We start from the raw sequence: 16,536 nt of genomic DNA, 5'->3' as shown, positions 1-16,536 counted from the left end.
TGTTGCGTGGTCCTTGGACACATAAAGTTTGAGCTGTCTCTAAAATGAATCCTTTTTTGCTTTTGTTTGTTTAGTTATAAAACTTTGAGAGGTCCAACTGAAAGCAAGTGTGTTGATATTTTTTTCATACAGTAAATAGTGGAATGGTGTCTGACATTATTGAATAGCTGTTGGACTAGGCCATGACTTTGGAAAATGCTGATGTATTTTTGAGGCTGACACTCCCTACATTTTTTTGCCTTTGATAGTCTTTTTTAAAATTGAAATATAGTTGATGTACAATATAATCTTAATTTCAGGTTTATTACATAATGATTTCACATTTGCATGTAGTATGAAATTATCACCATGATAAATCTAGTAACCATCAGTCACTATGCACAGTTATTACAATATTATTGACCATCTTCCTTATGCTGTATGTTACATCCTCGAGATTTATTCCTTCAACGAACTGTTGGTTTTCTCCTTTAAAGGATAAATAAAGTAAGAAAATAGATAAGGAAGCCCACAGATACAGTGAAAACAAAACAAAGGTTGCTGAAGCATAGATTATTTTTTTAATAACTTGCTCTTTTAGATTTAGTGATAATGTCAGCTGTCTTTCAAAAGATAACTTTTTAAAAAATTATAAATTTCTGCTGCCTATTAGCAGCCCTTTAGAGGGCAGATTTCCTGGGCATTAGAGAAGTAAAGGCTGTAAGTCAAAGATAACTTGTTTACCAGACAGGGACTGTAATTGAAATAGCCCTTTGGAATTAATGAAAGTATAAAATAGCTTTTCCCCAGCAGACTGAGAGGAGTCTAATTTAATTATCTGTAAACGTCACAGATTAGAAGCAGCCTTTCATTCACTTCTAGAAGCTGAGTATGGACAGATCATACCTAGTGAAGGGAACAAGGAATTGGAGCCATGGGTATGTGAAGAATGCCCATGGGAGAGTACAGTGACCACAGGCCTCTGGGCTCCAATGGCAGTAATGGTTAGGTCCTATTTACAGCGTTTATCGGGGGCCTGAGACACCTAGGTATGACTTCAGCCCTTCGGCATTCAGCCAGAATCTACTGAACACCCCCTGTATCCCAGGCATTGTGTAGGTACCATGCTCACCTAGATACAGTATGGAACCATGAGTGTTTTGTCCAACTGGTTTCCTTTTGGGGGACAGGGGGCAGGAGATTTCAAAACAAACGCCAAACTTCATATCACTTCATTCCATACGTTCTTTTTCTAACTTGAACTAGTTGCCACCTGAGGTAGGCAGAGTAATGGTCTCCCAAAGATGTCCACAGCCTAATCCTCAGAGTCTGTGGATATGCTGCCTTAGGTGGGAAAAGGAACTTTGCAGATGTAATTGAGTTAAAGCTCTTGAGGTGGTCAGATTTTCCTGGATTATCCGGGTGGCCCCAATTTCATCACATGGGTTCTTACAAAGGGGGGCAGGAGGGTCAGAATCAAGACAAAGGATGCGGTGACAGAAACAGAAGGAGCAATGGGATGTGGGGTCATGAGGCAAGGGATGTAGGCAGCAGCCTTTAGAAGGCAAGGAAATGGATTTTCCCTTCTAGCCTCCGGAAGGAAGCAGCCCTGCCAACACCTTGATTTTAGGACTTCCGACCTCCAGAACTGTAAGATAATAAATACCACTATGTTTGCAGTAATTTCTTAGAGCAGCAATAGGAAACTAATACACAAACTTTTAAAAATAGGGGGAACTGGGCTTCCCTGGTGGCGCAGTGGTTGAGAATCTGCCTGCCAGTGCAGGGGACACGGGTTCGAGCCCTGGTCTGGGAGGATCCCACATGCCGCGGAGCAACAGGGCCCATGAGCCGCAATTACTGAGCCTGCGCGTCTGGAGCCTGTGCTCCGCAACAAGAGAGGCCACGATAGTGAGAGGCCCGCGCACCGCGATGAAGAGTGGCTCCCGCTTGCCGCAACTGGAGAAAGCCCTCGCACAGAAACGAAGACCCAACACAGCCATAAATAAATAAAAATAAATAAATAAATTTTAAAAATAAATAAATAAATAAATAAAAATAGGGAGAACTGACATAATAATACAGATTTAGGGCTTCTTTTGAAAACTCAGAGACTGGGCAATGCTGAGCCCATAGTCTTTCCTGGCAATGACAGGCTAAAGCTGAAAAGAAGCTACCTTATAAGTGGGATGTGGTTAGCTTGTTTTTTTCTTATATCTGGTCCTCTGTGGTCTCTGAATTTGTGACTGCTTGTCTAGAAGATTCTGTAGTTCATATAGCCTCCATAACATTGCTGAAAGCATGTATTTTGAATCGACTGTTATTTTAAGCCATGAGCTGGAAGGGTCAGAAGCCACTTAACTTCCTAGTGGTTCCAATATCTAGAAAGGTTTGGTAGTTACAAATATTCAAACACTATTTCATAGCCCACTGTACTCATCTGTTGTGTGTCCCTAAACATATGATATGTGGATGATTTAAAACGACACAGCACGTTAACTTGGACCTCACCCTCTTAGAACTTGCAAACATTTGTACTGGGGTGAGCACCACCCACGAGGAAATGGGTTTTTACCAAAATAACAAAAACACGCAAATTAAATTTAGAGTGTAATGGAATGTTTCGTCACCTTTAGAAAACAAACTATGTTTCATTTACTAGCCCCTCAATTGTTCAATGAAGAGTAAACATAAGAAACTAATTTTCGTTATAAATAGAAATATTCCTTTAATGGAACAGCCTATTATGGGTTATGAGACATTTACACTTTAGTCTTGAAATACTTTAATCAGATGTGAGACTGGGGGAGTCAAGAGCTTTGATCATTAGGAAGGGAAGTTAGGAGCTTGGATTAGACTGATGTCTGGCCTGAGTGAAGGCCTACCTGCCAGGAGGCGGGAAAGAGGGGCAAAGGGAAGGACCCGTGGGAAACAGCCTGCTGCACCGGTGCACAGAACAGGATCCCGGGCTCTCCAGCCTGCAGGAAGCATCATGGCTGAGTTCCCAGCCATCTTCCCTCCTACCTTTTACCTCATTTTCCCACATCATCTCCCTTTTCTTATAGGAGACAGCTTTGTGATATGAAAGTATCACAGCTTTGAAGACAGGAACTAATGTAACCTTGGCTGTACGTGACCTCTCTGAACCACAGTTTCTTCTTCTATAAAATAGGGATAATAATAAATGCCTCATCGTGTTGGAAGGATTGAAAGAAGTGAAACATATCACAGTGCTTGTCTTATTTCCTAGAGCTGCCATAACAAACTGCCACAAACTGGGTGGGTTAAACAACAGAAATGTATTGCCTCACAGTTCCGGAAGCTAGAAACCCAAGATTCAGGCATTGGCAAGGTTGGTTCCTTCTGAGGGCTGTGAGGGAGAATCTGTTCCTTGTTTCTCTCCTAGCTTCTGGTGGGTTGCTGGCAATCTTAGGCATTTTGTGACTTCTAGACGCATCACCCTGATCTCTGCCTTCGTGTTCATGTGATGTGCTCCTTGTGTGTGTGTCTGCGTCCAAATGTCCCCTTGTATAAGCACACCAATCATATCACATTAGGGACCCCTGTATTCTGCTTTAACCTCATCTTAATTAATTACATCTGCAATGACCATATTTCCAAAAATGGTCACATATCATGGTAATGGAGTTAAGACTTCAACATATGAATCTGGGGGAGGGGGCAACACAGTACAACCCATAACGGTGCTCATCACAGAGTAGGCTCTTAATACGTGCTTACTCTCTCAGCCGTATCCTCCCTTGATAAAGAGAATTCTTCCTTGTCATATAGATTTTTAAATCGTGAGATTTAAATGACTCAAAATCTAATAACCCTCACACTTGTCAGAATGGCTATCATCAAAAAGCAACAAGTAACAAGTGTTCATGAGGATGTGGAGAAAAGGAAACCCTCACGCACAGTTGGTGGGAATGTAAATTGATGCAGCCACTGTGGAAAACAGTATGGAGGTTCCTCAAAAAACTGAATATAGAACTACCTTACGATCCAGCAATTCCACTTCTGGGTATTTACCTGAAGAAAAGAAAAACACTAGTTCAAAATGATACATGCACTCCAATGTTCATAGCAGCATTATTTACAATTGCCAAGATGTGGAAGGAAGCTAAATGTCCATCAGTGGATGAATGGGTAAAGAAGATGTGGCATGCATATATATATATATATATATATATATATATATATATATATATATACACACACACACAATGGGATATTAGCCATAAAAAAAATGAAATCTTGCCATTTGCAATAACATGGAACTAGAGGGTATTATGCTAAGTGAAATTAGTCAGAGAAAGACAAATACTGTATGATTTCATTTACATGTGGATTCTAAAAAACAACAAACAAACAAAACAAAACAGAAACAGATTCATTAATATAGAAAAAAAACAGGTGGTTGCCAGAGGGGAAGGGAAGGAGGAGATGGGCAAAACAGGTGAAGGAGATTTAGAGGTATAAAATAAATAAGTCACAGGGATGTAACACACAGCATAAGGAATATAGTCAATAATACTGTAATAATTTTGTATGGCGACAGAGAGTTATTGTGGTAATCATTTCATAATACATTTAAATGTTGAATCACTATATTGTACACTTGAAACTAACATAATATTGTACTTCAACTGCACTTCAATAAAACCCAAATTTAATATGCCATGTTCTCTAAACCTTTCTCTCCCAATTGCCTCTTCTAACTTACCACTATTTTTAAAAGACTCAAAGACATAGCAAAGCCCAAACAATTCTGACCTTACTCAATTATAATATTGTATAATTCAGGCAGGGCACGGAGTTGAAATTTACTTTTGGACTTTTCTCAGAAAAGGTTGAGCCGAGCAAACAAGAAAACAAGATGAAAAGGGAATGTTTACAGGTTTAAAAGAATAAAGAACTCTGAATCACTCTAAGGAATTCATTTTCATACAAACAGCAGGTCTCCATTCCAGACAGCTGGTGTTTTGAAGTGGTCCACAGGAAGTGGCCGTGTCCTGGGGAGAAACCCAGGATGTTCCCAGTTGAGCCAAGGCGCTGAGGGAGGATACAAACAAATCTTTTGACTCTAAATGGAGTGGTTGGTGAGATAGCCTTCTAGGAGTCAAGGCTCACTAGTGAGGGAAGGGCTACAGAATGGGCAGGTCTAGATCCAGAAATCTGGGTGAGGGAGGTGAAACAGCTTAATGGTCATGGAACCAGGGTTTCTCTGCAGGGAAGGAGAGAAGAAGCTGTCTAGTAGTAAAAACTAATATAGGCAGGGAAAAAAGCAGGCAAACCTTTTCAAAGTGGGCATGACAGGGGGCATACACAGCAGAATCTAGTTTGGGGCTCAAGTTCATGGTGAGGATTTCTCCCAGAATGCTGAGTGGTGAGGGGTTCAGGGTAGGATTTGGGTAATGTTACTACTCACCCTTTTCCTTTCTGAAGTCCCCAACAGGGAGCAAGAGAGAATGATGTACTAATGGGAAACAACAAAAAAAACACATTTATTAATAGCTGAGCAAGTGCCCAATAAACCCTAATGCCAAACTCTGATGAATGTTGGGTTATATAAAACATGGCTGAAGTAACGTACCTTGCTTGCCTCCTATGGCCTCTCCTGAAGCTAGGATGCTTGGATATGGAAATAAGTCCGTGGTGTGGACCAAAATGGACAGTCTACCCCTAGCATCAGTCCAGCATGTATGTTCTCACCATGTAGACACAGGGATTGGGAGTGATTGGGTAGTGACCACAGATACCCACCTTTGACAAACATGACAATGCCTGCTATTTAAAGAGTCCCGATGACAGTTCCTAGATTTGGACAATTAGAGTAATAGCACCTCTTTCCTTGGAGGGAGAGTTAATTAGATTGAGGTGGAGAAAAGGGCAGAAAGAGGGGTGATTCGCCTCCTCCCTGTAGTAGGGGCTTCAGCAAGGCTGTCATTCTGCTTTTCAAAAGGCAAAAGCAGGGGCTTCCCTGGTGGCGCAGTAGTTAAGAATCCACCTGCCAATGCAGGGGACACAGGTTTGATCCCTGGTCCAGGAAGATCCCACATGTCGCGGAGCAACTAAGCCTGTGTGCCACAACTACAGAAGCCCACGCACCTAGAGCCTGTGCTCCGCAACAAAGACAATTTACCACAATGAGAAGCCCGCGCACCGCAACGAAGAGTAGCCCCCACTTGCCACAACTAGAGAAAGCCCGTGTGCAGCAACAAAGACCCAATGCAGACAAAAATAAATTAAAAAAAAAAAAATCTGAAAAAAAAAAAGGCAAAGCAGGCGTAGGGTGGGAAATCATTCCAAACTTAACGAGGCTCAGGCTCAAGTGGATGGAGCTGGTTCTTTCAAGTCATTAGTCCGAGTTGATTATGTTTAGCCTGAACTCGCTGTAAAACAGAGATAGTCATCCATGTAGAATCCAACAATCTTTTTAAAGCAGGAAGAGACCCTGGAATCACTTCATGGGATAGGTCTTAGAATGTGGTCATTTTGAAGAGCTGTCTCATTAGTAGTAAGCAAATGAAGCAAAGCAATTGAAAGGTCAGGTTCATGTGATTCAAATGCTCTCTCGTGAGAGCATTTCAGGAGAGAGCACGGCCCCATCCTGTGCCGTGATGGGGACTAGACCTTCACATGCCTCTACCTCCTCTTTGCGTGTTGCTCTATGATGAGAGGAGATTTAAAACCCTGGCTGTGCACTTACCTCCGTGGATATGTGTGATCTGCCCTAAGGTTGGCTTCATTATGAAATCCCGGGGACCAAGGCATTATTTTTCATAGAGCCATCAAGGCCTCTGTGAGAGTCCGTTAGCATCTGACCTTCTGCATACTCAGTAAATAAGATAACTTTCAAAAAACTCTACTCTGGGTCTGCAAGTGTTCAAAGGGAACAAAAGACAAAACTGGAAAACTGACTGAAAATATAGTGGGTTCAGACCCTTTTCTTATGATTAATTTCTTGTCTTAACCTTGCGCCCCAAATTCAGAACGTGACCTGGTTTGGAAATAGGGTCTTTGCACATGTAATTAGTTGAGTTCATATTGGAATACAGTAGGCTCTAAATCCAATGACGGGTGTGCTTCTAAGAAGGCCATAAGAAGACACACAGAAAGCAGTCCATGTGACAACGGAAGCAGAGGTTGGACACATGTAGCGTGAAGCCACAAAACACCAAGGAACACTGGTAGCTACCACGTGCTAGGAAGAGGCAGGGGAGAATTCTCCCCTGGAGTCTCCAGAGGGAACATCGTCCTGCCGACACCTGAGGTGATTGATCTATCTATCACCCAAGCGCCAGAGTCTCACCTCCCTTACTTGTATGTTGACTCTGGTGAGCATTCCAACCATCATAAGCCCAGGATCTGGGGCTTTACTATACATGGCTTCTCGGAGTCCAGACCCAGTTTCACAATTTGGCAGAAGAGAGCAAGCGTGAACTTGAGGACTGCTGCTGTTGGTTGTTGGGAGAGTTGGCGTATAAAAATGATGTCCTCTGTAATTGCCCCACAGTCAGACTAAATTTTTCATCCCATATTTTTCACTCTGCTTTCTCCAACATTTTTCATCACTGTCTTGACGTCCAGCAGACAAAAGGGATCACTCAGTCTGCTCCTCACTGTAAGCCACCCTTGAATTCACCGTGTAATCCAGGCGCCAAACAATTTGGGAATTGTGTGAGAGGCGAGAAATTAGTCCTGTGAAGCTGAGGCTCCCCCAGAACCCCATCCTGAACCTTCTTTTTCTAGCCTTCTTTCTCCTTTGCTTTCTCTTTCTTTCCATTCTCCTCTGCGTCAAGCGGTGGGCGACCCACCTGGCTCCTGAATGCTGGGTCTCGGGGTGGTTCAGGACCACCTGGAAGAGGTTGCAGGTTGAGTGGGACTCACTTAGCGCTTCCCTGTGCTCCCTTTGGCCGCATTTCAACTCCTTCCTCTTCTTTGGTAAAGTGGAGATGATCTTTATCTGCCTCTCGGAGAGTTGGTGCAGGGATTGATTAACTAATGTTTGTAACGCATTTGGAAGTTGATAACTGCTAATTATTTTACCCTGATACCTTGTCCTTTGTTCTAAATACTTTGCAACCTGAGGTGAAAAGATATAAATTAAAAAGTGGTCTAGATAACCATGATCTCCAAAACAAAGGTTGTGATTGACCTTCTTTTATGAGCTGCTTTCACTCTACTATTAGTCACCCCGTCTATTCTAGACCTTCCTTCCTGAGCAGGATGGCTGGAAGGAGAGTGCACTCGAGGTATGCAATGGAGAGAGTTAAGCTGCCAGTACCTGCTGTATGGGAAGAGCTTTATATACACTGTCTCATTCAATCCTCATATAATATGCATAGGAGGTCATTATTAGCATCTTACACATCAGTGAACAAGTGCTTATGGCAGTTCTGCTGAGAACTGGTAAAGCCAGATTTTGAAGATGTTGTTTGGCTCCAAAGACTCTGAGCTCTTCCTCACCTTGTGCTCAAGTAGAAGGAGAAAATAAGTATGTTATTTGTAATGAGGTGGATGGACCTAGGGTCTGTCATACAGAGTGAAGTAAGTCAGAAAGAGAAAAACAAATACCGTATGCTAACACATATATATGGAATCTAAAAAAAATGGTACTGATGAACCTAGGGACAGGACAGGCATAAAGACACAGACGTAGAGAATGGACTTGAGGACACGGGGAGGGGGAAGGGTAAGCTGGGACGAAGTGAGAGAGTGGCATGGACGTATATACACTACCAAACATAAAATAGATAGCTAGTGGGAAGCAGCTGCATAGCACAGGGAGATCAGCTCGGTGCTTTGTGACCACCTAGAGGGGTGGGATAGGGAGGGTGGGAGGGAGAGAGAGACCTCCGCAAGAGGGAGGGGATATGGGGATATATGTATACATATAGCTGATTCACTTTGTTATACAGCAGAAACTAACACACCATTGTAAAGCAATTATACTCCAATAAAGATGTTTAAAAAAAGAAAATAAGTATGTTGGGAAGAGTGAGTTGGTATGAGGAGAGAAAAAGAGACCCACACATTGTTTTTTACCCTGTGAGCAAAGTCCACTGAACACAGAAGAGGTATAAAGCAAGAGTCTGGAAACTAAAGCAGTCCCAGCCTATATAGCAGGGAATTTTAAACCAAAAAGAAAAAAAGATCTGATTTTGAATTTGGAGAGGCTGTTAGCAATAATTTAGTCTTACCCTCTCCTTTGGCAGATGAGGACATTAGAGCTCCAAAGGCAAATAATTCTTGCCCAAGGTCACTCAGATCTTTAATTTGATATTCTTAGTAGAAAGGGCTAATATTTTTTTAATTCCATAGACCTCTTTACTTATTGTTTGTTAATTTTTATCTATTTAAAATTTTATTTATTTATTTATTTAATTGAGCTATAACTGACATACAGCACTGTATAAGTTTAAAGTGTGCGGCATAATGATTTGACTTACCATACATCAGGGACTGATGACCACAATAAGTTTAGTGACATCCACCATCTCATAAAGATACAAAATAAAAGAAAAAATATATATATTTTCCTTGTGATGAGAACCCAAGATTTGCTCTCTTAACAGCTTTCATATATAGCACGCAGCAGTGTTAATTATGTTAATCATATTGTACATCATTAGTACTTATTTATCTTATAACTGCAAGTTTGTACCTTTTGACCGTCTTCCTCCAATTCCCCCTCCCCCATCCCTGCCTCTGAACCGCAAATCTGATCTCTTTTTCTGTGAGTTTGTTTGTTTGAAGTATAATTGACCTACAACACTATATTAGTTCCAGGTGCACAACATAGTGATTCGATATTTCTACACATTGCAAAATGATCACCACGAGAAAAGCTAATACGTTTAAGACTTGCCTGTTTACTGTACGCAACACACTTTTCTAAGTTCTTTATGTGTATTTATTCATTTAACCTTTACAACTCTAAGAGGCAACAGTATCATTCTTTTCTTTGCAAGTACCTACAGAAAGGGCACGGAAAAGGTTTTTTTTTTTGTATTTTTCATATCTTATAACTTTAATTTTTTTTTTAACATCTTTATTGGAGTATAATTGCTTTACAATGATGTGTTAGTTTCTGCTTTGGTAAAACCATCTCTTTGAAAGTAATCTGCAGATTCCAGGTATTTTAGAGGAAACGAGTTCAGCAGTTTTCAAACTGTATTTCAGTGTTTGTTAGGAACCCCGCTCAGAGGTGTGAGTTGTTGGAGGATAAATTCATAAAGTCTGGGACCCCAACCCGGCTGCAACCCTATACAAACTCTCTTTCAGTTGTTTCACATTTTGTTTTATGACTAGATGACTGTTGAGACCTGCCTCAAATTGAGGATTCAATGACTACTTCCCTCAATTCTTTTTTAAATTGAGATAAAATTGACATAGAACATTGTGTAAGTTTAAGGTATACAACGTGTTGATTTCATACATTTATATCTACTTCCCTCAGTTTTCAACCTTGACTTCTTACCACTCTCTTAGATTCTGCTTGCCTTTTCGTAAACCTTTTCTCTCATGCTCTGCAGAGGTGACTGTGCGATATCCCCCTATGGGATTTAGCTCACTTCAGTTGCGCATCAGAATAATTTCAAAATTGAATGTCTATTTCCCTGCTTTTCCCCTTCACCTTCTACATTAGAAACATGATCAGTGCCTGAGTCTCTGACTGATGCAGCATCTGATGGCCGGAAGCTGGAGTGGAGATGAAAGTTGTCACATCCGTTTCAGGAGTCACGTTTCAATAAAATGCAGACACATCCCCAGAACTGTTGCATAGACACTGGAGAATCTTTGGGTGCCAGGAAATTTGGACTTGTAACAGAAGTTGTCACCAAACAACAACCTAAATATTCAAGCCTGAAGAAAAGTGTCCTTAAAAGGCTTTACAATGTGAAGCTCACGTGGCCCAAAGTATAGTTTTAAAAACCTGTTCTTCAACATTAATTTTTTCTCCTTGGAAAGTCGGTGGTCCTCATGAGCGGACTTCTACCTTTGAGCATACACATAGTATCAAAACAAACATTCTGCACACAAGGATGGTGGGGATTGCCCACTCTGAGTCTTCTCGCAGCAGAGTTAACTTATCAACACAGAAGTCTTTAATAAGCTGCAAAATGTTTTAGGGCTTTGGGATTATTCATACCTATATATATGCCACTTAACATGTGGGTGAGTTTATGATTCCACCATTAGAAAGGTCTGCACTTTACTGATGGTATTTACTGTTGACATTTATTTTACAAACTTAATATTGTTTTTGAAGAATGATGCTTAGTTTTGTTCACATTTAAATGACTGGTTCCAGTCAAAGTTAATGGATCAGATCTGACTAGGTAAGTAAGACAGGCGCTTTGGGAGGAGCGTTTGTAGCTTCTCCAGTCCTATTTAATGAGCTGGAAAAGTAATTTACTAGGTTTAATGTAGAGGCTGGAAAAAAATTTATTCTAAACCCCCCAAACACTTTATACCTTGAGACCATAGCTTATTCACCTTGTAGGGTCTGGTACATTGCCTTCTCTAACAATTCATTTTGATCTCTTGAGGATACTGTTGTTCTGTTGGAAAAAGCAATAAGCTAAAGCTCAATTTTTTTGTATGCATAAAATGCATAAAGGGGGAAGTAAGCCAGGCAGTCATTCACATTCTAGTATAAATAGCTTTACAGGGGATTTCTTCATTCTAAAAAGTAAATGTTTATTTGGAATTGTTGGAAGGTGGGCATTAAAAAGTAAAGGTGATCATTGTGTAATGAATTCTTCCTGGGAGGAGAATGAGTTGAAATTGTCAGCACCAAAGATAATCTTGTCTTGCCTTATAGTTTTTCCCAGGGAAAGTAGGTAGTCATATTGTTGCCATTTCCAAAGAATACCTTTTTTTGATAAGTTTAAAAATGGTGAGTCTGCCACAATTTTCCCACCCTGAGTTTCACCATCTGCCAGGTACCAGGCTCAGCACATAACATGCACTGTCTCATTTAATCTCCTCTCCAGCATTATGGGGTCCATGCTACTAAACAGGCTCTAAATGATGTTTAATCTGCATTTTAGACATTTTAACTCAATCTTCACAACAACCCTCTGATATAGGTAATTATTTCCCCATTTCACAGATATAAAAACTGAGATACAGAGAGAGTAGTTGACTTGCCCAAGATCCCACGGTCTTGTGGGGATATTGTAGCAAACTGTGGAGCTATGATTTATGTTCAGGCATTCTAGCTCCAGAATATACTGTTGTATATGATGTTATCATTATCAGTGAGGAAACAGAAGGACAGAGAATAACAACTTGCCCTAGATCCCACGGTCTTGTGGGGATATTGTAGCAAATTGTGGAGCTATGATTTATGTTCAGGCATTCTAGCTCCAGAATATACTGTTGTATATGATGTTATCATTATCAGTGAGGAAACAGAAGGACAGAGAATAACAACTTGCTCCAAGTTATACGGGTCAGGCAGCCTATAAGCTACATAAACCTACAAAAGTTCAACCCTCATATCATCCTGCACACCTTCTCTTTGATCAGTCATTTGTAAAGCCACACACACTTGCTTCCACCTCAGTACAGATCTCACTGTGGTGCTTAGAAAAGATAATGATAAGCATAGAAAGGGAAGAAATTAGCTTTATCGTTTATTTAGCCTATGGTTTATTTATTTAGTTTACTGTTTCTTTTATTTCTGAATAAATTGGAGATGGTGGTTCATTATGAGAGAGTCGAATCATCACTGGATTAATTGCCAGTGTCAAAGACAGTCTTAACCTTGTCTAGAGCAGTGTTTGTTATCTTTAATGATAATAAGAATCACCTGAAGATCTGGTAAAAGGCAGATTCTGATTCAATAGGTCTGGGATGGACCTGAGATTCTGCATTTCTAGCAAGCTTCCAGGTGGTGCTGATGCTGCTGGAACATGGTCTGTGCTTGGAGTACCATGGCTAGAGCATTGAGCTTTTCCAAACTGATCAGAAAGATTTATCCCAGGGCCCAGAGTCCAAGTGGGAAGGAGGGCATTTTCATAGATGGAAGAACACTTAGGGAGTCTGGTCGAGTCAACACTGGGCAGAGGAGGGATGGCTCATGAGATAAGATCTGAGCTACACACTCTCAGGATTGAAAGGAACTTTAAAGGTCGTCTGGTCCAAACATCCAGCTGATGTTTGAATCCTCTTGTATCCCTGCCAGGTCATCTCAGCCCTTGAGTTAAAGAAGTATTCTCCATGAAAGGAAATAAACATTCAATTGAACAAAAGAATTTTAAGATGGTGCCTGAATCACAGAAACAACCTAAGAGTGAGAGACTGGGGGAAGAGCTGTGACGTCTCATGCCTGTGCAGACAGACATTTGCCTCCATAGTATATTTTTGGAGCCTTTGGATATTTATTCAAAAGCTTTCAGACCTTACCGTTTCATAATAAAAACAATGCGCTCTACCAGAGAACCAGCTGGGAGTGCTTATTCCCCTACGCATCTGCGTCCCACTATGAAATAGAGGTTTCAGTGCTGACCGGCAGGTGAGAAACAGTGACAGATGTTTGGCTGCTGGGCTACTTCTTGGCTGCGCTGCCTGTATATACCAGGGCCCTTGAGAAAACATATTTTCAAGGATCAAGAATCATGCAACCATGAATAGTTTCTTCTCATTCTGATTTTTACAACCTGAACCAAAAGGCACTTGTATTGTTGGGTCTTCTGACTGGGGGGGATGCCAACTTCTTTTCAGTTACTCTCTTCTCAGGCTGTTGCTTGATGGGTCTCTGCTTTCTGTTTCAGGTGCCCGGGGACAGCGAGAAACAGTGGAAGCCAGCCCTGGTTGTGCTGACTGAGAAGGACCTTCTAATTTATGACAACATGCCTCGGAGGAAGGAAGCCTGGTTCAGCCCAGTTTACACATACCCTCTTCTTGCCACCAGGTAGCCATGGTTTTGTGTCCGGGTATGATGTGTGGTCTGTTTGAAACTATTTTAATCAATTACAATTATTTCAACATATGATATTATATTACTGCTTCCTCTTGTGATAAGAGCTGAGAGTTCCTCCAGAATATAGCCACACGTTTTTAGCCGTTTATTGATAGATTATTATTTATGACCAAACACAGGGCAGCAGCACAAAGCCAGAGAACAAACTGCTTCTCCATCAGGAAGGAACAGTGCCATCTGTGATATGGTCCCAGCCTAGTTACCTTCCTGGGTCTCCATCCCATTCCCTTTGAGATGAACTATACCAGTGTGTTTACAGTCTTGATGTTCAGGTAGAATCAAGAAAGGAACTTCACTTGGTGCCACAAAAAATGTCATGTGGGAATGTCCCATTGTGCTTTTTAAAGCTCACTCAGCGGGAGACCCCATGACAAGTTCTTCTGCAGTTGTATGATGCTTCCCGTGGAAGTGGGGCTGCCAGGGTCCGTCTGTTTCTCAGCACCTTCAATGCACATTTATTGTTCACGTGACATTATCCTAATACATCATATGCTTACCCCCCTTCTTTAAAGCCCTATCTCCTGAGCATGAAAGCACATCAAACCAGAGTCTTGCCTTCAGACCTGGCTTCTGTTGCGAGCTCTTTCTGTATGTGCCTTATGATAATGGGTGCAGTTTTCATTAGTCCTGTTACCTCTGTTTCTCTACCTAGAAGCTATGTGTGTTAACGTAATGTTTGTGGCCCCTGCTGGCATAGTGCCTGGTAATCTTGGGCCCTTAAATGTCTGTTGAATGAATTATTGAACAATGTGGGGCAAACTCTGGAAGGAGTTTGGTCCAATGGATGCAGCATAGTGGATTGAGGTTTGGGGGCATCTGTTCTGAGCAAGAGGTAGAATCAAGATGGGTTCTCCGTTCTGAAGGGATTGAGATGCCTAACAGGTTATAGTCAAGGCTCAGGTGCAGGGAAGAGGATGAGACTCAGTAGCAGAGCAAAAGTACCACAAACTCAAAATGGCAACAGTGAACAGAGCTGAAACTCCCTAAAATCCCTCTTACTTCCACTCATGGTTGGTTATGGAGAACAGCAGGAGTAACCTGAAAATGCCAATCATTGGCCCCAGAGGTGAATAGAGGAAGCCTTCAGGGGCTAGGAACCAGGCCTAGATCACTTAGATATTAATCAAATAAATAAAATGAAATAAAACAGTAATTTAATTTGAGTCTCCTAAGCCTCAAAAATTTCAGCAGGCTAGCTATTCAAGTACTACTTATGTTTACAATAAAACCTCAATGATCAGAATCCAAGCATCCTAAAAATGTTCCTGCGAAGATTCAGGCTATGTCTTGGGATTCATTCAAATTCAGCCCAATCCCCATCACTTTCTGCAGTTAATATCCATTTTCCTCATCCATGGGCACTGATGTTCAGTTTCTGAGACATTCCTGTAATTGAAACCAAAGAAAGATTAGACCACAATCGCGGTCTTCCAGTTACTGAGAAGATAAACTGGGCTCGTGCCTCTTGGAACGGTTTTCAGGAAAAAACGTTCAAAGAAGGTAATGTTTCTGGGTAATTCTCAGGCAACTTGAAAATAAAACTTACCCTAACATGTAGCTTTTGCCTCGCAGTTTCTCAGCATTCTGACCTAGTGGAGGCTGCTGTTTCATTCCTGCGTGCGTGCACTTATTCATTCAGGATTTGAAATATTTAGTTCCTCAATCACACTGGCCACATTTCTAGGACTCAGTAGTTGGGGCTAACGGCTACCATTTTGGACAGCACAGATCTACAACGTTTCCATCAGCACAGGAAGTTCTGTTGCACAGCACTGCCCTAGAGCATACATGACTTCCTCAGAATTTGTCCCAATTCGGTCAAGTGACTGGACTTGCCCATTCCCACAGCAGTCTGTCAAAAGCTCAGGCTGCCTGACGGGATTTCATCCTACAGGCTTTTCAGGCTGTCGGCGCAAGCAGGGCACCTGTGGCTCAGGGCACTCATTGAAGAAAATCATAGATATGAACCCATAAAAAAGCAAAGCCCCCAGAAGGAGAGATGGGTGCACAGACACAGTAAAGGGTATCCGAGTAGGTTTGGGTAGGGCGCCTGTCATAGGCTCATGAGCCACAGGGATGTCAGGTCTGGATTATGAGCAAAACACATGAATAGCCTAAAACCGTAAGCCTGCATCCAATATGGAAATAGAAAATGGAAACCCCACTCAGTGCAAACTGCTCATTTAGAACAGAAGATGCAGCATTTTAAAAAATCAGTGTCTACCACCTAAATATAAAGGAGATGTAGCGGGGATACTTGACTTCTCATCTCGCTACCCCTCTCCCAAATTACTGACCTCTGCACCGCAAAATCATTCATTATGATGTGCGTATATTAGCCATAGGAGCAATGATAAAATTAGGCCCATAATCATGACCCTGATCTTAAGCTGGAAGCCTGTGAGGCAGAGGTAAGATGTTAAGGCAGCGCTGGCAGTCCGTTCTTACTTCAGCCCCTTGAGCTAGTAGGTAAGGAGCTGTCTGTCCTTGAGCAGCAGCCTGGAGACGCAGGAGCTGAACCTCCCATCCTAGTTTTGCTCCGGCGCAAACATTCT

At 41.6% G+C, this 16,536-nt stretch overlaps 1 protein-coding gene across 1 annotated transcript in view; it reads left to right on the top strand.

Annotated features, from left to right (window-relative positions):
* Positions 1-16,536, top strand: part of SNTB1 (syntrophin beta 1) — a 243,543-nt gene that overhangs the window by 186,396 nt on the left and 40,611 nt on the right. The window contains exon 4 of the mRNA XM_082433206.1: positions 13,773-13,912. Within this exon, the coding sequence (XP_082289332.1) occupies positions 13,773-13,912 (140 nt within the window). The remainder of the gene's footprint in view (positions 1-13,772; positions 13,913-16,536) is intronic.

The sequence above is a fragment of the Balaenoptera physalus genome (genome assembly GCF_965194825.1).
Source record: "Balaenoptera physalus genome assembly, chromosome: 17".
In the NCBI taxonomy this organism is placed as follows: Eukaryota; Metazoa; Chordata; class Mammalia; order Artiodactyla; family Balaenopteridae; genus Balaenoptera; species Balaenoptera physalus.
The sequence above is the reverse complement of the archived record's forward strand: the minus strand, read 5'-3'. Positions and strand labels throughout refer to the sequence as shown.